Source organism: Brassica oleracea, chromosome C5, assembly GCF_000695525.1.
Source record: "Brassica oleracea var. oleracea cultivar TO1000 chromosome C5, BOL, whole genome shotgun sequence".
In the NCBI taxonomy this organism is placed as follows: domain Eukaryota; kingdom Viridiplantae; phylum Streptophyta; class Magnoliopsida; order Brassicales; family Brassicaceae; genus Brassica; species Brassica oleracea.
In genome coordinates this window covers 43,529,292-43,550,432 of record NC_027752.1, presented here as the reverse complement: position 1 = coordinate 43,550,432, position 21,141 = coordinate 43,529,292, and the positions used below count along the sequence as shown (strand labels likewise).

General features: G+C 32.8%; 3 protein-coding genes and 1 long non-coding RNA gene across 4 annotated transcripts; 3 read left to right on the top strand and 1 right to left on the bottom strand.

The window, feature by feature from the left end:
- The first annotated feature begins 4,169 nt into the window (after window positions 1-4,169).
- LOC106293639 (transcription factor MYB46-like) lies at window positions 4,170-5,979 on the top strand. Its single transcript, XM_013729309.1, has 2 exons — window positions 4,170-4,643; window positions 4,871-5,979. The coding sequence occupies exons 1-2, from the start codon at window positions 4,327-4,329 to the stop codon at window positions 5,559-5,561; spliced, it is 1,008 nt and encodes a 335-aa protein (XP_013584763.1). The 5' UTR covers window positions 4,170-4,326; the 3' UTR covers window positions 5,562-5,979.
- Window positions 5,980-7,286: 1,307 nt separating this feature from the next.
- On the top strand, window positions 7,287-8,759 carry LOC106293635. The gene is made up of 3 exons (XM_013729305.1): window positions 7,287-7,753; window positions 8,058-8,243; window positions 8,332-8,759. The coding sequence occupies exons 1-3, from the start codon at window positions 7,406-7,408 to the stop codon at window positions 8,617-8,619; spliced, it is 822 nt and encodes a 273-aa protein (XP_013584759.1). The 5' UTR covers window positions 7,287-7,405; the 3' UTR covers window positions 8,620-8,759.
- Window positions 8,760-13,553: 4,794 nt separating this feature from the next.
- LOC106292393 (MATE efflux family protein FRD3-like) lies at window positions 13,554-14,638 on the top strand. Its single transcript, XM_013727984.1, has 4 exons — window positions 13,554-13,737; window positions 13,817-13,952; window positions 14,054-14,150; window positions 14,476-14,638. The coding sequence occupies exons 1-4, from the start codon at window positions 13,648-13,650 to the stop codon at window positions 14,636-14,638; spliced, it is 486 nt and encodes a 161-aa protein (XP_013583438.1). The 5' UTR covers window positions 13,554-13,647.
- Window positions 14,639-16,956: 2,318 nt separating this feature from the next.
- LOC106294236 lies at window positions 16,957-17,319 on the bottom strand. Its single transcript, XR_001260787.1, has 3 exons — window positions 17,309-17,319; window positions 17,116-17,232; window positions 16,957-17,048 (listed from the first exon to the last, which is right to left on the bottom strand). It is a non-coding gene; the product is annotated as an uncharacterized LOC106294236 (long non-coding RNA).
- Between the last annotated feature and the right edge of the window lie 3,822 nt (window positions 17,320-21,141).

The following is a 21,141-nucleotide window of genomic DNA, read 5'->3' as shown; positions in this document are numbered from 1 at the left end:
GGTGATCCTAACTGGAGTATTTTTTTTTGTCATCAACTTAAACAAACTCAAACTATCTCTGAAAACCACGCTGGGGGCTCCGCATCCATATGAACGACAAAAGCCGGATGTATCCTAACACTGCGTGCCAGGCTGTCCGTCTTTATATTTTGCGTCCTTGGTACATGAATGATCTCTGAGCTGAAGAAATTCTCCTTGAGAATCTTGATATCTTCCAAATAACTTGTAAAAACTGGTCATTCTTCTGGTTCCGAAACCATCTTCACCAATTGAGAACAATCCGTTGCAAATGTGACACAAGTTTAACGTAAATTTCGCATACACTTCATTGCCCAAACTAGAGCTTCCACTTCTGCATGAAGAGGAGAGAGACTAGCCAGAACATTTCTTGCCCCCATCAGACCATCAAAACCTTCCAGGGTATTATACCAACCTTGTCCTGAGAAATAATCATTTTCTTTCCACGAGCCATCTGTAAAGCACCATCGCCCTGGGATTGACGGTAGTGTTGCGGCTGCTACCGTTGGTGTTGCTCTCTGTGTATTCAAGATTTGTGCTTCTCCCCATAGAATTGATTCAGTTTCCGCCAATTTAAGGGTTTCCCTAGGATCCCTATCCAAATTACTAAAAACTTTATTATTCCTTCATTTCCAAATATACAATAGTATTCATGCGAACTGATGATCATCCATTTGTGGAAGGACTCGCCAAAATAGACGGTCCATGTTTGTAAAGAGGGAGCTAGTGGGGAAGATGGCCGGGTTTGACGGTATCTTTGATAGCGCCCAAACCTGGATCGCTGGAGGGCATTCGAAAAACACATGGTTTATTGATTCCTCTGGCGCCCCACATCTGACACAACAGATGTCCCCTTGTAGTCCTCACGCTTGTAAGTTTTTCTTAACTGCGATACATCCTGACACCAATTGCCATAAGAAATGTTTAATTTTTGGTGAGCACTTCACTTTCCAGGAGAAAGCCTTTAAAGCATCAACTGTCGGTCCAAATACATCTGGTGGTTTTTTCCTATCCGGATAAACCCTCTCAAGCTGATATCATGTTTTAACCATATACCTCTCATTCTTTGTGAAATGCCATCCATCCATACCTACCATCTGAGTTTTGCTCAGTGGTATACTTTCTATGAGTTGGTGATCCTAACTGGAGTAAAGTCCAACTCTTTATCACCAAATACATTATGCAGTCGACAGTGTATGCAATTTGGAGAGAAAGGAATAGAAGGAAGCATGGTGAGGTCCCTCGTCCTACTTCTTTATTGATTAAACAGATTGATAATAACATAAGGAACATGATCACCATTCAACAAAGAAAGGGCGATAAAGAGTTAGCTGGTGCGATGGCTGTATGGTTTGGCACAAGGTGAAGTTGAAGAGAAGGGAAGGAATTAGTGAAGTGAACTTTGAAGTGATTTGAAAGAACTAGAAGTTTAGAAGCATATAATTCTTTCAATTTCAACCATATGTTACACTTGTTGTAGAAACAATCTTTTCTTTTTGAATTAAATTTAATATTCAATTCAAAAAAAAAAAAAATTATGTGAATTTCCCTTAAAATTAATCTAAATTAACAGAGAACTAGATGATAACCAGCACGCATGTGCAGGGTGAGTTTTTATAATAATTTTTATTTATTAAATGGATTTAACATTTTGCAACACTACAATTTTTATCGATTATAAAATGACGAATACAAATGTTGGTGTTTTAAATACATCATCGTTGTTGAATAGTTAACGTATTACATCTCATTTCAATTATTTTAAGACTTCATATGCACAAAAGGAAATTAAGTTTTGCGGCTGACACAAATCACCAAAACCAAATAGGCAACATCGATTGTATAATGACGATAGGAGATTAGGTTTTCTTCTCTAGATTTGTTTACTATTGACTCTCCATAAGTGATTTCATTTTCTACCTCTATAAAATTATACTTTCGTTTCCGTCTTTGTTTCATTGATATGAGTTAAGTTTCTTTTTTAATTTCTTCTATGAATTCGGTGAATTACATAAGTGTCAATTTAAAAAAAAATAGACATCTGTAAGAATTAGTTTCACTCCAGATACATATCTAAGAATCAGAATTTTGTAAAAAATCACCGACAAACTATATCAACAGGTTAGTGTTCAAATCTAATATATCAAGCTGTTATTGAATATAAGTGCAGACTCGAAATATAAATGCATGTCTAGTATATATTCTCCATCTCGGTCTAAAAAACAACTAATTCAAGAACAACAAAAAAATTACTTATTTACCAGTTCAAGTAATATCTGAATCCGAACGAGTAATATCCAAACCCGAATGAATATCCGAAGATAACCAAACGTAATTATACTTAACCCTATATTTCTAGTTTACTTCTCTCATTTTATTCAAAGTATTTATATTAATGATGCTTATTGCTCAAAATTAGATATATATATATAATTATGGACAAAATCATTTACTACTCACTTAAAAGACATATCAAGCTCTTGTTTCTTGCATTAACAAAAGTTGCATCTAAAATTTCAAAACAACAACTAAATTATTGTCTTTCTAACATATTAATAGTTTAGTCTTTTAAAAATTAGAAAACCAGTTAAGTTAAAATATATTTTAAGTAAAAAAAACTTAAACAACGAATAATTTATTTATTTTTTCTTCAAATTTAAATATCCGAACCCAACCCAAAATATCTGAACCCGAACATAAAATACCTGAACCCGGCTCGAAATATAGAAATACCCGAATGGGTTCTATACCTTTGTACTGAAATACATGATACGAACCCGAACTTGTATCCGAACGCCCACCCCTACGATATATGATCATTTGTATCTTGCTTGAACAAAAAAAATTTAAACCATTGATCACAAAATTTTCAATGTGAGACTTTTACCAATTTTAATAATATATAGGCGTTTTTAAAAATTCAAAATATAACATATAAGAAAAAAAATAATTTTTTTATTATATGCTTAATGTGATTTTTAATTTTTTTTAATAGTATAAAATTAAACAAAAAGAAAAAGTTAGAAAAGTTGTTATCAAATATGTATTATTCATAATCATTAATTGTCATATACTATATATTAACCATATTAGGTAATTCCGTAGCTTTTATTTAAGGAAATAAAAAATATTGCTTTGTACACTATTAATTAATTTGATAGTTAGTTTAATAAAAAACATAATATATGTTTATAAGGACCAACTTATTTTTCTAACTCTAAGAATCATTTTCGTGATGACATGTGGCTACAAAAATATGTTGCAATGATCCGAGATTAATATACACGGAATGTTTATTCACCTTGTACCCATTATCTTTATTTTTCATTGTGTGCTTTAATTTGGAATGTCTCATCAACACTTTGATGTTATATATCCTTTATCAGTTGAGTAGGGCATGATTTTGTTTTCTTATAAACGTTTATTTGATGCACATTATCTTTGTTTTCAACATGATGGTTTAATAAGGTTTTTATGTCACGTGAAAATTTATGTAAAATCCCCTGAAGTTAATCTAAATGAACCGAGAAGTTTCATTCACCTTGACCATATTCATCTTACTTTTGGATTTCATATCCTCTTTTTATATATATGCTATGCTTTTGATGCTATTAAAATTTTCTTGTCTCACCGATCCTATAATATTCTATCATGTTCCATATTTTTGTCGAAGGATCTTCAATCGCTTATAGATATTCTTTATTTATTAGATTCGGTTGATTGTGTCGTAAAGTGGAAGTTGCTTCAAAATAAACATGTCTTGTATTACTGCTTTCTCTTTTGTCGGCAAATACAATATTACTTTAGATAGTGAAAATTGGTTATTAGTTGTTGTTTAGAAAGAAATAAAATTTTAGATAACATAATTAATCAAAAAATACTCGTAAGCTAAACCTCATGTAAGTTTATGTATATATGATGCTTCAAACACACGTGTGTGGTGTGGGGGTGAGAGAGAGGTTGGGTCTTGTTCTTGTCTTTGACTCTAACCAGTCTTTTTCGATGCATTTTTCTTCACTCACAAGTCTATCATCATGTTTTTAACGAAGACATGTTTATTTATTTTTATTTTATGCACCTCTTGCTTCTTCTTCACATCCCTATTTCTTCTCTCTCTCTACTCTACCCATCAATCTCAACAAACACTTCTCTATCTCCTTTTCACATCCATTACACATATTCATATCATTCCAAAGCAATCCCCACAAATCATATCATCATCTCTATCCATCCTTCTCACAACCTCTCCAAATTCTAAATCTCTCTGTGTGTGTATAGTCTTACTTCAAAAAGACTCCACAAGTCCAAATGATGATGAGGAATCAGGACATTACTACGATCAGAGACAAGAACAAGGCCAGTAATGCATGTGGTGGTAATAACAACAAACCGAAGCTAAGAAAGGGACTTTGGTCTCCTGATGAAGACGAGAAGCTCATAAGGTATATGTTGACCAATGGACAAGGATGTTGGAGTGACATTGCTAGGAATGCTGGTCTCTTACGTTGTGGAAAAAGTTGTCGCCTTCGTTGGATCAATTACTTGAGGCCTGATCTTAAACGTGGTTCTTTCTCTCCTCAAGAAGAAGATCTCATCTTCCATTTGCATTCCATTCTTGGTAACAGGTAACTTTTTAATGTAGACGTAAATGCAAACACCTAAGTTACATTTTAGAGCAACCGAGCCTTAGAATGAATCTTATTCTTGTTTATATATAGCCTTTGTTTGTAACAAGTAACTCTATCTTCGCATCTCTTTACATGAAAATACAAATGCAAAGTTTGAAATAATTTAGCGGTATAATTATTCTCATATTTGTTGATAGTTATTTGTATCCTAAAAATATTATCAGGTGGTCTCAAATAGCCACTCGGCTTCCAGGAAGGACAGACAACGAGATCAAAAACTTTTGGAACTCGACATTGAAGAAGAAGCTTAAGAACAACAACACTTCTTCAGGTTCATCACCTAATAATAGTAATAGTAATTCTTTGGAACCAATAGATCAACATGTGGACATGGGAGGCAACTCAAATCCAATGATGAATAGCCATCATCATCAAGATGACATGATGATAGTGGGGAACACCATGCATATGGAATCTTCTTCATTTTATGCACCCGTGGTTACTAGTGTGGGATTAAACCAGCTTGATCCACTGATATCAGTAACGGATCATAACCGATATCAACAAATGGCAAACACAGGGAACAACAACGTTAATGGGTTAGGAGATTATGGAAGCGCAGTTCTTGATCCGATCAGCAATAGAGCATCAGTAGAAAGTGAATGGTTTCTTCCACCGTCGGAGAATACCAATATCATGGCTTGTACCACAAGCAACAACCTAAACTTAGAAGCCCTTGATCCTTGCTTCGGTAGCAAAAATATGTGTCATTCAGAAAGCTTCAAAGTAGGGAACATTATGGGTATGGAGAATAGTTCTTGGGAAATAGAAAACCCTAAAATCGGAGATTGGGATTTGGATAGTCTCATCGATAACAACTCTTCTTTCCCCTTCCTTGATTTCCAAGTTGAATGACAAAATATCCCCTCGTGCATTCTATCTTCTTTTTTTACTCATTGGTCCTTATTCATTCTTCTATCCATATTTTTTTTTTTATAAATGACGGTATATTCATCTTCAGAGCTCGTTTTGAAGTTGGCCATCTGATCTATTCTAAGAGTCATTTTTCTTTTTTAGCAAAAAGTCTTCTTTCCATAAAATTTGGTCTATTCTCTTGTCCATCTATGTCCCCATCACATGTCTATTATTCACAATAAGATTGTTCTTGGAAGCGAGATGTATATGCATGTATAGTTTATATCTATAGGACGAGGAACTAGTCACCATGCATGGGTTATTGGTTCCTTTAGTACATAAAACGTGAATAGGAAGGTACATTGAGACTTTATTTGCTGCGGAAGTACTTAAATAATGATGGTCCACGCAGGTTGGTTTATTTGTATGGCTTTCTCTTTCCTTTTCAATTCTTTTTTTGTACAAATCCGAGTTTGATGTGTAAAACACGGTTCGTAATAAAAAAAAAAAAAAAAAAAAAAAAAAAAAAACACGGTTCGTAATAAGAAAGCATTATATCTTTCATTCTCTTTCTACTTAAACTTGGAATTATTTAATTTACTACAAGATAAAATCTTTTCAATTGCTTGAGATATTCTAAACAATGTACAGACTCTAATCTGTTTTCATCAAAGCTACATGCCCTTATCACTTAATTTGGCTTCGGTATGGTTACGTATGTTACGTAAAAAATTAAAGATAACTATTTTGTTAAAAAAAAACGTATACTTGAAGAAACCGGCGTAGAGTGAAACAAAAATGTGTGTTTGGCTTTAAATTATGTCTTAACGAAAACAAATATTTTTATCATAAACGTTGGATTAGTGGAACTGTGGAAAGGCCTCTTAGTCCATCAGTTTGATGAAGAATTTATTAATGCTACTACACCAAAAGATTTAGGATTCAAATTCCAAAAAAATTAAATTATATACGAAAAAAAAAGTTACAAAAGATCTTCAGCATGGTGATAAGGCGTACCATCAAACATGAATCTCATAGAACAGTTTGGAGTGGCGAAGTCATGCATGTATTCTCAAAAGATGATAAAATTGTTAGCTATAGACTCGTCTATGTAATATTTGTCGTCACAAATCGTTGTAATAGTAGATGTCTTTTTTAACGTTGAATTATGAGTTGGACCGAGGTGTACTTTGTATTGAAATGACTCCATGGGCCAATAGAAGCTCCAGGCCCAAAAGAAACACTACGTCTGATTGTTCCGTTTGGTTTATTCGGATTTTGGTTTGATTTTATGAGGTTCAAGAAAATCTTTCTTTTCTCGAGTAAGAAAAAAAAAAATTTTTGAACCTCATAAAATCAAAAAAATCTTTCTTATAATTGATCAATAATTTATTGCCCATAAAAAAAAACAGAAACCAAACTAACTATACAGAGAAGTTTCGTAAGATAAATTTAATAAAATAAATACTTTTCTACGTTACTTATAATGTAAACTATACTACAAAAAAAAAACTAATTAGTTAGTTGCCTAGGTAGAATGATTGGTTAAGTAATTATCGCCTATATATTTAAACTTAAGCGTGAAGGGTATTTGATTATAAAAACAACAAACCTAAATCATGACTTGTGTAATTATAGTTTTCTCCATCATGTATAATTTTAAAAAGCCATAATTGATGCTTAATTTACTCCACATCAATGAAACATTATAGAGAGAAACATCAATCATATGATTCGTATGTATTTCTCTTGTAAATATAAATGAACCCATCGATCAAATAATTTTCTATCTTCACACTCACAAAACCATCCCAAAATAATTCATCAGGGAACTTAGGTTATTAATGGAGAGAAGAGAGGAGGAACATTACTCGAACTACTTCGTCCAAAGCCCTTCATCGGTTTTCCACGACCTAGAATCCGAGTTCCAGTCCCCATCACAATATGACTCAGTGCCATTGGTCTTAGTCCGCCTCGATGAATCCCCTAAGCACTCAGATTTCTTGAAATACTCTGAAAACAAATGTGTGTTTGAGGATGATGTTGAGAAGAGGTTGATGCCATTGCGGAGCCCCAGTTCGGGTTGGTGGATCGTGCTACAAATATTGTGGAGGTTTCTGTTTAGCTTTGGTGTGGCATTGCTTGTCTTCTACATTGCTACTCAGCCTCCTCATCCTGACATTTCTTTTAGAGTAATATGCATATCCTAATTCCTAGTACCAGCTTTTCTAAAAGCAAACTCATCATCGTGGTCTAATAGTCGAAATGAGCATTCATGTAATTTGAGAGATAGTTTTTCAACTGGGGTCGCAATCATTGTGAATCTTTTTAAATGGCAAGAATACATGAATCTTACGTAGGATCTGATGATCAGTATGAGTTTGGTTCCAGATCTCCCAAAAATATGAATCATGAAATTTTTATTTCTCAAATATGCTTTTGACCACAATAGAGCTTTTTTGTATACTTTTACCTAAAATGTATGTAATTTCACAGATTGGAAGGATCAATCAGTTCATATTACAAGAAGGTGTGGATTCACATGGAGTGACGACTATGTTGCTCACTTTCAATTGCACTACCAATATCATAGTGGATAACAAGTCTAATGTCTTTGGCCTTCACATTCATCCTCCATCTATCAAATTCTTCTTTGGCCCACTCAACTTTGCTAAGATGAAAGTAAGTCTTTTATATATTCCTAGAAATGTAACATTCAGTATCAGCTCGAGTTATATGAAATTCACACGTTGATTGTTTCTTCAACTAGGGAACTAAATTGTACGCGTCAAGCCATGAGTCAACAACGTTTCAGCTATACATAGGAACAAAGAACCAGGCAATGTATGGGGCAGGAAGAGAGATGGCGGATTTGCTTCAATCGAAAGCTGGATTGCCTCTAATTCTACGGATGAACCTAATCTCTGACTTTCGAGTTGTCTGGAATATCATAAACCCCAAGTACCAGCACAGTGTCGAGTGTTTATTGTTTCTTTCAAACAGTGGAAGACACAACCAAGCTACAGTGGCAAGAGAAAAATGTACATTGGTATCTTAATTTATCAGAGATTCTTTTCCCAAGAGGCATTTATAAGTACTGGAATCATGCAAATGAGATGCCATGATGAACTTGTAATGGAATTTTTCGTGTGTTTATTTTATGATCATGCTACATATCTACATCTTATCAAATTCTGATGCGGCATATATGTACAGAACGAAATTCAAATCAACAAAACAAAATAGTAAATTTATGAAAATTTAGTAGTTTCTCCTTTTTTCTTAGTTCATGATTTTTTTTTTGAGAAAAACTGGTTTCTCATTTAGTCCTATTCTTGGAAAGTACTCTAATTTACCCCACTTACAAAAAAATTATTATCACTACCCCATCTATTTTGTAACTAACCCTTCCTTTTCTTCCTTCCCTCCTTACCCTTTCTTTCTTTATTATTTCTTTTTTTTTCATATGTTGATCCACACAACTTTTTCTTTTTCTTTAATTTTTTTTTCCAGGTGGATCCCATCTCAGCCTTTTGTAACGAGGAGGGCTTTTTCTTTCAGATTTTTTTCTCAGATTTTTTTTTTTTAATTTTTTAAAAGAATTATTGATGATTAACATTACTAAAATTATGAAAACAAAATTAAAATTTAGATTTATCTTAAAATATTTTTAAAAAATAATTAAATAACAAAATAAATTATTTCAATACTATTTCAATAAATAAAAAATTAATTTCAAAACAAATTTAAAAAAATATTTAATTTTTTAAAAGAACGACTCTTTGTTGTCGACTCCGTCCTCTCCTCTGTTAGCTTCCCCACGAGAATTGCGACTGCGCTCACATCAAGCATAGCCGTTCGTCCTCGGTACAAGAATCTAAGGTTACAAATGATTAAAAGTGCTTAGCTTACCAATTCACTGGATATGGCCAACGAGAATGCTCCATAACCATTTTTAGCCTGAAGAACTTCAATTAATTCGTTGGTTTCAAAGATAAAATCATAGGAAGATGCCTCTGATAGGAGGAAGAACGGGAATGTGGTGATACGATTGAGTCGTTCCGTCGTCGGAATAGAGCCTGAAAAAAACAGAGTTATGGAACTGAGCGATTTTTTCTGTTGAAGAGAAAACGAAAGCTCAGAAGAAAAAAAAGATTAAAATCTCCAAAAAAATCATGAAAGAATGATGGAAAGATCCATATGTTCTAGGTTTGGATTTAGATAATCCGATTGAACCATGGTTGGGTTTGTAATTATGCAAATTCATTAAGTCCTTAGATGTCTTTTACTCATTTTCTGGTTTAAGAAATATTCAAAAAGAAAATCTTTTTAAAACTGGGGCATACTAGAGTTTTTGAGTAAGGTACTAGGGCATTTTAGAATAAAGTCCCATTTTCTTTCTTTAGTTATGAAACATCCTTTCATGCATATATGTCAATGTCTATATACCAAAAAAACATTTTACAAATAGTTTCATAATTCCCAACAAATCAATTCATCTATAACTATAAACTCACTTGGCTCCAAAAGGAGCACAAGTGTCTTCCCACTTGATAGGCTCCGTTCTCCAAATCCATCAATACATCCAATTTGTTAATATTAGTTTAATTTATATGAAGATTACAGACTAATTTAACATACTTAATCGTATATGCTAACCCCCTATTGTCTTAGTAGCCAATGAATGTCAACATCGTATTATATCAAAGTTGATATTTAATATTTTAAAAGGATACTAATAAAGCAACCAGACAACATATAAATAGTTGCTCGTGCCATTGTGCGTGTAGACATAATGTTGTCATTCTGGAGTTTTGATGTTTTTGTGATTATATAATTTCCGAGAGACGTCAAGTGCTTTTCTATGAAATATTTAAGCCATGGTATATTTGTACTTTTCATGTTTTCTTTACAGAAAGTATTGTGTGTTTTGAAATAATTATATCTTTTGAATTTAGTGTGCGCATTACATAAGTAAAATTTCAAAAGAAGTTAATAAAATAACCTAACATAATGTTGCTCGTGCCATTGTGCGTGTAGACATAATGTTGTCATTCGGGAGTTTTGATGTTTTTGTGATTATCATAAGTAAAATTTCAAAAGAAGTTAATAAAATAACCTAACATTTTCATCCACGAATCTATCAGTTTGCATTTCATCTGACAATAGTTTGAGATATAAGTCATCTGATCAAAGCACATTAAGATAGTAAAATAATACTAAACATAGGATAAGTTATTAAAAGTAGATGATAAGAAACGTAAGGTATCAAATATAGTTGAATGGGTATCGTGATGGAAACAAATATTAAGTAAGGTGAAGGCGCATAACAAGCAAAATATATCTTACATGTATATACAAATGTATTAAGTAACAAAAATGCGAAAGAAAAGACAAACGAATGTTAAACGAAATGATGATTGTCGCATATTAAGTGGGAATCCTACGTAGCCCACTTCTGTTGTATAAACTGTATCGTTGATTGTGACTTCAGCAACTAAGTCCCATATCTCTCATACATTTTCTGTTCTTTAAATGGTTTTGCTTTCATACGCATATCGAATACTTCCTATTCATACTCCACTTCTCTTAGCCGGGATTCTGGCCAGAGTTTACAAATTGTTAATTGCTCTGAGTGGTAAATAGATTAACAGCTAACCAATAATCAAGTGACTAATCGATCACTTACTGGTTTACTAATGGTATAGGATCGACTAAGTCAGAGCGAGAATTGTTTTATTTGATACCGTTAAAGAAAAGATGCGTAGAACCAAATCAATGCATATGTTTACAACTTATTTGATAAAGTTGTATCTTGTATGAAATTGAGAATATTGATGTGGAAAGTGTTATATACAGCTTAGAAAGTTGCAAAACTAAGTAGCATATGTTTACAAGTACGATAATTTCCACATCTTAATTACCTACGTTGAACAAAAATTAATATACATAGTAAAATGTGCATTACTTTATAGATAAAGCAAAGTTTGGATATATGTGGACAAAAATGGATGAAAGAATGTTAATGGAATTTGTGTATAAATTGGAGCCAAATATTGGCACACACTTATTATATTGGAGCCAAGTACTACTACTGGCACACGCCTATTTATTATCCAGTTTAAACTCTCCGGAACACTCACTTGTAGCACCACTCATCTCAGGTTCACGTGATTATATAAGCGTTGACTACATACAGGTGAATATATGATTCCTCCATATATCTCATTGTTAAGTTATTTCATTGCTAATATAGCATCTATGTTCGTTATCCGAAAAAGGTGTATATACCTCAACAGAGCAAGGGCATTTCCATGTGTTTATAGTGTATGGTTATGATTGTGAGAAAGACTATATATATAGTGTGCAAATGTATACATTAATAAGACGTCTCGTTAATAGTTGCATCTTAATATCTACTTCCTCCGTTTTAAAATATCCTCTCCATTTCAGAACGATCCGTATTTAAAAAAAAATCGTTCTAAGAAATTCATATTTTACCTTTTCAATGTATGCAATAATGATATTATAAATTTCAAAGACATTAATTATATTTACTGAATTTTGATTGGTTAAAAGTTATAGGAAATAACTAAACACATAAAACAATATATTTATTGTTAAAATTTTACGTGTTCTCTTAATAAATGTGAAAACTCTATAATATATTTTATTTTGAAACAGATGGAGTACAAGGTTTCAGAATATTTTGATATAGTATGTGTCAAACTTTTTTTATAGATGAATCACAGAAGTAGCAATGTTGGTAATGAAATAGACGTGAATGCTGTGGGAAAGATGGCCTTTTATATCTTACGGAACAATCACACACACGTTTTTTAGCAAAACAAAAAAGGGAAATTGCACCCTATATACATGAAAAAACATAAATACACTAACTAACCAAAATTCCCGTTCTCTCTCCCACTTTCTCTTCCTATCTCTTTACTCTCTCTCCCAAAATCTAATTTTTCATTTTTTGGGTTATCTGGCAAATAAACCCAAAAACAAACACTACACACGTTTTCGTCAAAAAAAAACCAATTACACACACGAAACGCAATATATACAAATACAAAATCACCTGTGTTGGTCTGTGTTGCCATCTTTTATGTTTTTTTGTCTGTGTTTTTATTTTCTTCTTCAGCTTACGCCTGCATTTTAACTAATATTATTAACAATTTAACAAAACACAAAAACACTTCAAAGTTTTTCTTACTGTCGAATAAAGAAGCTTGTAAATTAATAATCGTTGTTTAATGATAAAGTAACATTTTTGGCAACTAGAGAATTTTAATTGTGGGAAATTATTCGCTTTTTCAGTGGAAGATATAAAAAAATTTAAATGAACAACTAAGGAGAAATTAAAACCCTTTCCCACTAAGATGAATACAAGTAAGAAATCTTTTAATGAAAAATATGGAATATTCTTTCACAGTCAGCTTCAGTACCATATTCTTGTGTGTTTGAGGACCATATTTTTCCAATTTATTTAAAAAAACTTTACTAAAATTAATCAAGAAGTGCAATCAAAAAGTCCTATAAGTATTATTAATACAATTTCATATAGTTTGGACTTTGGACGCAAATAAAGAGCATAAATGAGTTAGGAAAGGAAACCTTTATTTTATTTTTCAGCAAATATAGAACAAAGATATCAGACACTTCTTTCAAATTAAATACAAAGATATGCATGCCATCACGTTTCTATAAATACACATACGTTTATTTGTACATATAGTCTCTCATATCAACGTTCCCTTTGCTCACTCAATTCTTTGAAAACATTTGGGATATTTTCAGACACGACAAGTACAAAGACAGTAGTCTCCAAGAGGAGAAGTCGATCGATGACGGAAACTGGTGATCTTAATTCCGTTCCAGCCAGCGGGATCAGGCCGATCCCATTACTTGTTATCTTCAAAGATTTAACGTAAGTGTGTTTACATGACACGAAAAGAAAAAATGTAACGAATTAATCTTGTTTTGTTAAGTTGACGTGAAACTAACTTCGGATACAAAGTCAAACAACGGAAACAAAGCAAATAAGAAAGGAAAGAAGACTATCAAATCGGCATCAACGGCCATGATCATAGGGTTGACCCTAGGCCTTGTGCAAGCTATTGTCTTGATTTTCAGTTCGAAGGTGCTTATAGGCATCATGGGAGTTAAACCGGTATAAAATTATATACATAAATAGACATGGTTGGATAGCCAAAATGTTTAACTAATTTGAGTTCACTTCCGATTATTAGAATTCGGCAGTTTTATCACCAGCGCAAAAGTACTTGACCATACGATCATTAGGTGCTCCTGCATTGCTTTTGTCGCTTTCAGTGCAAGGCATCTTCCGTGGCTTTAAGGACACCAAAACTCCTCTCTATGCTACTGGTAAGTTGCTAATTTTTATCATCTTGAAATAACCTTCTTACTATAACATATCACCATATCTTGAGTCTAATATAACAATTTCATATTGAAACATGAAACAGTTGCATCAGATGGTCTCAATATCATTCTCGACCCCATTTTCATATTTGTGCTTCGTCTTGGCGTCAGCGGCGCCGCCATTGCTCATGTCATTTCTCAGTAAGAGAAAACTCTCGCTTTTTTTCACTCATGCAAATGTTAAACTGAAACTAGGAAAACCCAAGACTTGCTTCAATTGAGTACCGCTAGACGCATATAAGTTTCTGTGAGAATTATATTAGGATTCTATAGAGATTGGTGGACTATGAACCTTAATCTCTAAAGACTAAAGAGTGTGTGAGAATATAAATTATCTGGGTTAATGCACTTATCAGCAATTTATTTTAACTTGAAAATTCAGGAAACTTAACAAATTAGTCAAGATTTCAAGATTTCTGATCACAGAATCTAAACGAACAAAACTAACTGTTTCCTTTGTGTGAAGGTACTTCATGCTTCTTATATTGTTGATTCGCCTCGCTAAAGAAGTTAATTTGATGCCACCAAAATTTGGCGACCTACAGTTCGGAAAGTTTATTAGAAATGGTAGGGACACATTTAATAAAGTTGTTTTTCTTGCAATGACCAAAGTAAAAGCTTATTACTAATTAAGAAAAAAACACTGTTTAAACCTAAACTTATACATATTAGTAAAATACATTCAAAATGGTCAAAAGTATAATAGTCAATATTTCAGCACCTATGACAAGACTGATTGTCTGCTTATGACTTAAAGTTCTCGTATTGGTTTTAGGCGCCAAAATTTATATAATAGTTTAATGGTTTTGAAATTTTATTCGTGTAATAGTTCAGGGTCTATAGTTCAGGGTCTATAGTCTGCTTTGAGCAAGATTATTGGTGTATTTTAGGTGGGATCTTAAGGGGAGGACCACAAAAATTGTAAAACCGAGGAGAGAAGTTTCTTAATTAAGAGACATTTTCATTTGGTCCTTGTACTGTTTGCGGGTCCCACTGACGCGAAGCGACCCGCGATTGGTTCATTTTTTTTTTTAATCAGAAAAAAAAAAATTTAAGAACCCTGAAAAGTCCCTACCGATAATGATGCTCTAATTACCCTTGAACCTGCTCCCATATCATTGAGAAATTATAACCTAAGAGCATGATTAACCCGGAGTTCTTAGGATGGGGTTCTTAGCGGAACTTAAGAAACTGTTTCTTAATTTTTAACTAAAAAAGCTAAGAACCGGTTCTTAAATAAGGACTTTAAGAACCAGTTCTTAGTTTTTTTAGTTAAAAGTTAAGAAACAGTTTCTTAAATTCCGTTAAGAACCCCAATGTAAGAACTCCGGATTAATCATGCTCTTACGATCTATATGGGTCTCCGTGCTATTACAGGAATGGGCAGGTATTTTATATTAGGCCCTACCGGGCCTTTGGCAAATTGTATCCCCATTGTGGTAGACCATGCAGTCTTTGACTCGTGTGAAATTATGCAGGATGGCAACAGGAACCGGACCGTGGAAATTCTTGCGTGGACGATTATAAGGAGATGCATCTTTTTAGTCTTTCTTCGTTTTTGGTTTCTGTTTCTTGTGTTTCCTCATTTTGTTCGAAAGACCTTTATCTTGTTTTCTTAAACAGACTCAAGATAAATAGTTTATTCAAACTAATTTATGTGTTTCTGCATATTGACGCCCAAAGGAGTCCTGCAAGCTTGGCTAGACATTTTCTCTGTGGAAAGGTTTTGCTAGGGAAATTTTCAAAAAAAAAAAAAAAAAAGTTTTGCTAGGGAGGAAAGTCCCAACTTATCTTTGGTGTTTACCAAAGAACAACAAAGAAACTGTTATTAGTCAGTCATTGGGTTTGTTAAATTTGATGTTTCCTTCAAAAACTTGATGAGCACTAGTAAGTATACAACCATATCAAATTTGTAAAAGTTATGAGCAATATCAAATTTAACATCTCAATCTAACCAAATCTTAGTTTAATATTTTCTTAAACACAAAAGGATATTTGATTTGCATTTAAATTGTTTTCTAAGATTAAAGGCTCCCGTGTTCTTCTTTTTCAGGTTTAATATTTGTACATTTAGAAAATGTTTTCTAAAAGTTGTTCAACTGCTTCTGACTTTTTACACTTTTATGGGGGTGATTTCAAAATTTCTCTTTAATTTAAATTTTCATGCAGTAATAATATATACTAGATCTCGATCCGCGCAACCGCGCGGATTTTTGTTGGTTTTTGTTTTCATTTGTTTTTATATAAATATTTTGTTTTCAATTCTAAGTTGTTATATATTATAATGTATATGTGTCTATCAATTTTTAAAACATGATAAGTTTACGGTATATTTTTTTCATTGAATAGATTGTTTCAAATTTTCACATGTATTTGTATCTTCTTCTATATATTATATTTTCAGATTATTATTTCATTGTTAAAATCGTAACTATATATATAAAGATTAGTAAAATATTGTTTTATTGTCATATTCAAAGATATTGTAACATTTCACAAATTTAGAAAGTTTTTTAAAAATTAAACTTTTCGCTTCATAGATTTATATTATCGAGTAAATAATTAAACATTTAGTTTTTATTTAATTTTTAAAATAAAATATATAGTTTAAAATTTGTTTTCATTGGTTTAAGGTAGTAAAGATTAATCATTGTTAGATAATATAATTTTTGTTATTTAAAAAAAATTCTTTATAATTTTAAAAGTTAACATCGAAAAATATTTAACATATAGAGGTATAGTATTACAACATTAAATTATATATATTTAATTTATACTATCTATAAATTTAATGGATAATCTATTGTTTCAATCCAATTATTGATAGTCCAATCCCCGTAGAAATATACACAATTAATATGGAGAGAACGCACTAAGTGCTCTATTTTTACAACGGAAAGCACTCTATTTTTACAAGGGAAAACAAACCTTGTAAAATTTCACAGATCACTCGGTTGCATGAGCCTTATCTTTTTCTTTCCACTCTTTGAATTCACGCAGTGAGGAAAATGTCTCAGCTTCTTTAGTCTCGTGCGTTACCTGAGTATATTTAGGAAGTTAAAAACTGTTTGTACAGTGTCAATCACAAAGGAAGTAATCTACTTACCTTGATAAGGGGAGTTACAAAATCAATTAGGAATGATGATGGAAGCTTGAGTAACGAAGGCCACAGAAAAGAAAACAAGTTTATCAACAAGCCACTCATGTGAGTTCCATCATCATCCTGTACAGGATAAAAAGTTTAAGTAAATGTCAGTAGAAAATAATTCACTATGGGAATCTAGAAAGTTAGTACTTACTTGATCTGTCAAATTGATTATCACACATCTATATCCCTAACGTTTCGTTTCATGCAGTGATAATATATATTCAATAACAATAGCTAACTGTTTTGTAGCTCTTTTATTACTTTTTAGTCTTTATTTAACTCAAAACTTATCATCTCACAATATATATCATTAATTAATTATGATTTAATTCCAAAAGGAGCAAGACAAACAAAGCAAACATGAGCAGGTTAACGCCGAGAATAAGAGCATAGGATGCAGTGGTCATAAAGCTTACAATCCATCTAAGCAAAAACCACAATCGATCTAAGCTTACAAAAGTTTCAGTAAATGTATGTATAAAATTTCTCTTTAATTTAAATTTTCATGCAGTGATAATATATATTCAATAACGATAGCTAACGGTTTTGTAGCTCTTTTATTATTCTTTAGTCTTTATTTAACTCAAAACTTATCATCTCACAATATATATCATTAATTAATTATGATTTAATTCCAAAAGGAGCAAGACAAACAAGGCAAACATGAGAGCATCAGCACTGACTGGTTCAGAAACTGTAAACGTTTCTAGACATCATAATATCATTATTTTTAATGCAGATTAGCTGTTGAGTTATTTTTTTTTAATTTTAAATGTAAGTTGTTTAGTAATATTGTGACACCTGTAGAACAAATCTGTTAAAATAGATGGAGGCAGAGAAACGCTTCGTCCTCTCATTCATATTTTTTTCGTCTCTTTCTTGTTTTTAATTTTTATAATATACTAGATCTTTTTTCCGCGGTACGCGTAGATTAGGCGTGGATATGTTATCCGATATCTGAATTCATACCCGAATCTGATTCGAAAAATCCAAACCGAAATCCGACTGAAGTGGCAAAATACCCGAACGGATATTAAGTTAGGAGAGACTGGATATCCGTACCCGAATAGATAATATTCGAACCCGAATGAATATCTGATGATAACATAACATATGTATACATAACCCTATATTTCTAATTTAGTTCTCTTATTTTATTCAAAATATTTATATTGATGTTACATATGGTTCAGATATTAGATAATATGGATATAATTACGGACAAAGTGATTTACTTCTCACTTAAAATGCATGTCAAGCATTTTTCATACATAAATAAAAATTGCACTCAAAATCTCAAAATAACAACCAGATTAATTTTTCAATTTTAAATTTTTATCTCCAAATCTGTTAATCGTCCAACCAATAAAAAACAGAAAATCAGTTAAGTTAATGGTAAAAATTTTAGTACAAAAACTTGAGCAATGAAGAATTTAAATTTTTTGTCTAAATCTAAATATCAGAACCCGGCCCGAAATAACAAAATCAAAATAAAAAATATCATAACCTGACCCGATATGTAAAAATACTCGAACGGGTTCTAGAGCACAGTTTCAGAGGACAAAAAGGAAGTGAGATAGATTTATATGAACATATAATTCTTAAGATTATTAGATATCTTAAATCATCTTGCACCGAGTAACACTTTAGAACCATCGATGACTAAATCACGTCTTCATCTTAGGTTTTTGGGAATGATTCTTTTGTGGTATGTAGTTGGGATTGAGAAATCTCCTAAACAGTAGCAACAAATATCCACTTGTTCTGTTTTCTTTTGTTTTATGAGTATTTGACTGGTGTTTTTTTTTTGTTCTTGAAGCCATTTTCATGTCGTCAGTATAGACAAAAGAAGTATCACAGTGACACAAACAAAACCTTGTATCGTTAATAATTTACTATTTATCAGAATCCTTCAAAATTTGAAAATGTGGCCTTTACATTTGTATGTTGAAACTCTATTGGCATGTGATATTAATGAAAAAATAAAACATACAGCAAAAAGGTAATAAAACTAAAACATTTTTACTAAAACAGAAGAAAGAAAGATCAGATACTTGGTAATTCGGTCACCTCAAAACACTTAGCAATCACCTGAGGATTATCGAGCAAGATCCTAATTATAATAAGGTCCATAAAACATAAAATCATCCTTTCAATTGCACGTTTGGTTACCATGTGCATACGAAAACAGATAAACAAAATAAAATTATTCACCCACATGTGTCCGGTAATTCCAAATACACAAAGTTCCAGAAGAAACTTGCTAGCTAGAAACCTGCAAAATAATGTGATATCAGTTTCCATTCTGAGTAGCAGAAACTAAATGTAAAGCTATAAAACAACGAAAGTGGTGCTACTCCACAAAATAAAGGATACCAAATGGTCAAAAAATTTCTTTCGGTCACTACAACTCAGCTGCATGAGAGAATAGTGAAAATGCTTAAATTACCATGGTTATGTATGATGCAGATCCAGAGACCTTACTCTCTCAAACCTTTGAGCTAATTTTTTCTGATCCAAAAAAATAACATGTAAACACAGTTTAAAACCATAGTGAATGATCTAAAAGAAATCTCCAAAATACATACATGTATATAGTAAAACAATACATTGATCTCAAGTCTAGGAAGTTGTTTTAACAAAAAGAAAGAAACCCGTAGTCTGTATCAACCATAAATAAGATCGTAAACTAAAAAAAAATTCAAAAATTCATTAATTAAAAATACAAACTTTACCAAAAGCTCTACATCAAAATAAACAATGGAACCTCAACCAAACACATATATACAAAACTAATCGCTTGTAACCAACCAACCGAGTTCGAAATTAATAAGAAACACAACTGTGGGCTAGGTGCGAGGGTCCGAATTTATCTGAGGGAAAGCTCAAGACGCAGAGCGACGTCGACTCGGTCATGGCTCGACTCGATCGCCACGTGAAGGACGCTGAGGTTCTGATCAAAAGCGGTCTTCTCAACGAAATCGTTTCGATTTTGTCGAAGAAGGAAGCTGCGGCAAGGAATCTAGTTATCCGATTACAGATCGGAGAACCGGAGTCGAAGAACTCGACGATTGAATCTTTGCTTCGGGAAGATGATAAGAACGTGATGATCTCCATAGCTCAAGGAGTTGTTCCCGCTTTGGTTCGGTTGCTCGATTCGTGTAGTTTGAGCATGAAGGAGAAGGTTGTAGTCGTGATTTCGAGAATCTCAACGGTGGAGAGCAGTAAACACGTGTTGATAGCTGAAGGGCTGTCTCTACTGAACCACCTCCTTCGTGTGTTGGAATCAGGAAGTGGTTTCTAAATCAACATCAAAGGTTTGATTAGAGCAAGGTGAAATTTCTCGTTGAAACGGTTTGGAGAGAAGAGTAATGGAAGATGTGGAAGTCGAAAGGTAAGAGAAGAACGAAGTTAGGGTTACGATGTTATCAGTTGCGGAACGAAGTGGGCTATAAGATGCAGAACAAACATGCCGAAAACAAACGAAGCCCAAAACAAAATAAATCAAAAATGACAGATGACGTGGCCGTTTGGTGCAATATGACTGGTGGAATTTACCATCCGATGTGAACACCTCTATAGAGCCTTATATCTTGCTTTTAGTATAGTTTTGATTTTATACTTTAAATTGTAGTGAGAGGTAGTGGGCTTAATAAAGCCCAATACAAAAGACCCCATACCCAAAATAGTAGCAGCTTTGAGAAGAAGAAGAAGGTCGCAGTTTCGTTTTCATCCGAGAGGAACCCTAATTTCACCGAAATGGAGAGGTTGATCAAGGGCGATTCCGTATCGACGAGGAGGAAGAGGAAGACAACGAGTATGATGGAGGAGAAGAAGAAACAGAAGAAGAAGCTCACATCATCGTCGTCACTTCCCTATGATTTGCTAGTGATGATCGTGGCACGCGTTCCAAGATCGTACTATCGGACTTTGTCACTAGTCTCCAAGAGCTTCCGATCTATGGTGGTTTCACCTGAGCTTTAC

Excerpts from the sequence above, each read along its gene's own strand:
- LOC106293639 (XM_013729309.1), top strand. The coding sequence starts at position 4,327 with ATGATGATGAGGAATCAGGACATTACTACGATCAGAGACAAGAACAAG. Across the intron at positions 4,644-4,870 it reads CATTCCATTCTTGGTAACAG|GTGGTCTCAAATAGCCACTC; the intron begins GTAACTTTTTAA and ends AAATATTATCAG.
- LOC106293635 (XM_013729305.1), top strand. The coding sequence starts at position 7,406 with ATGGAGAGAAGAGAGGAGGAACATTACTCGAACTACTTCGTCCAAAGC. Across the intron at positions 7,754-8,057 it reads ATCCTGACATTTCTTTTAGA|ATTGGAAGGATCAATCAGTT; the intron begins GTAATATGCATA and ends GTAATTTCACAG. Across the intron at positions 8,244-8,331 it reads TCAACTTTGCTAAGATGAAA|GGAACTAAATTGTACGCGTC; the intron begins GTAAGTCTTTTA and ends TTCTTCAACTAG.
- LOC106292393 (XM_013727984.1), top strand. The coding sequence starts at position 13,648 with ATGATCATAGGGTTGACCCTAGGCCTTGTGCAAGCTATTGTCTTGATT. Across the intron at positions 13,738-13,816 it reads GCATCATGGGAGTTAAACCG|AATTCGGCAGTTTTATCACC; the intron begins GTATAAAATTAT and ends TCCGATTATTAG. Across the intron at positions 14,151-14,475 it reads ATTGCTCATGTCATTTCTCA|GTACTTCATGCTTCTTATAT; the intron begins GTAAGAGAAAAC and ends CTTTGTGTGAAG.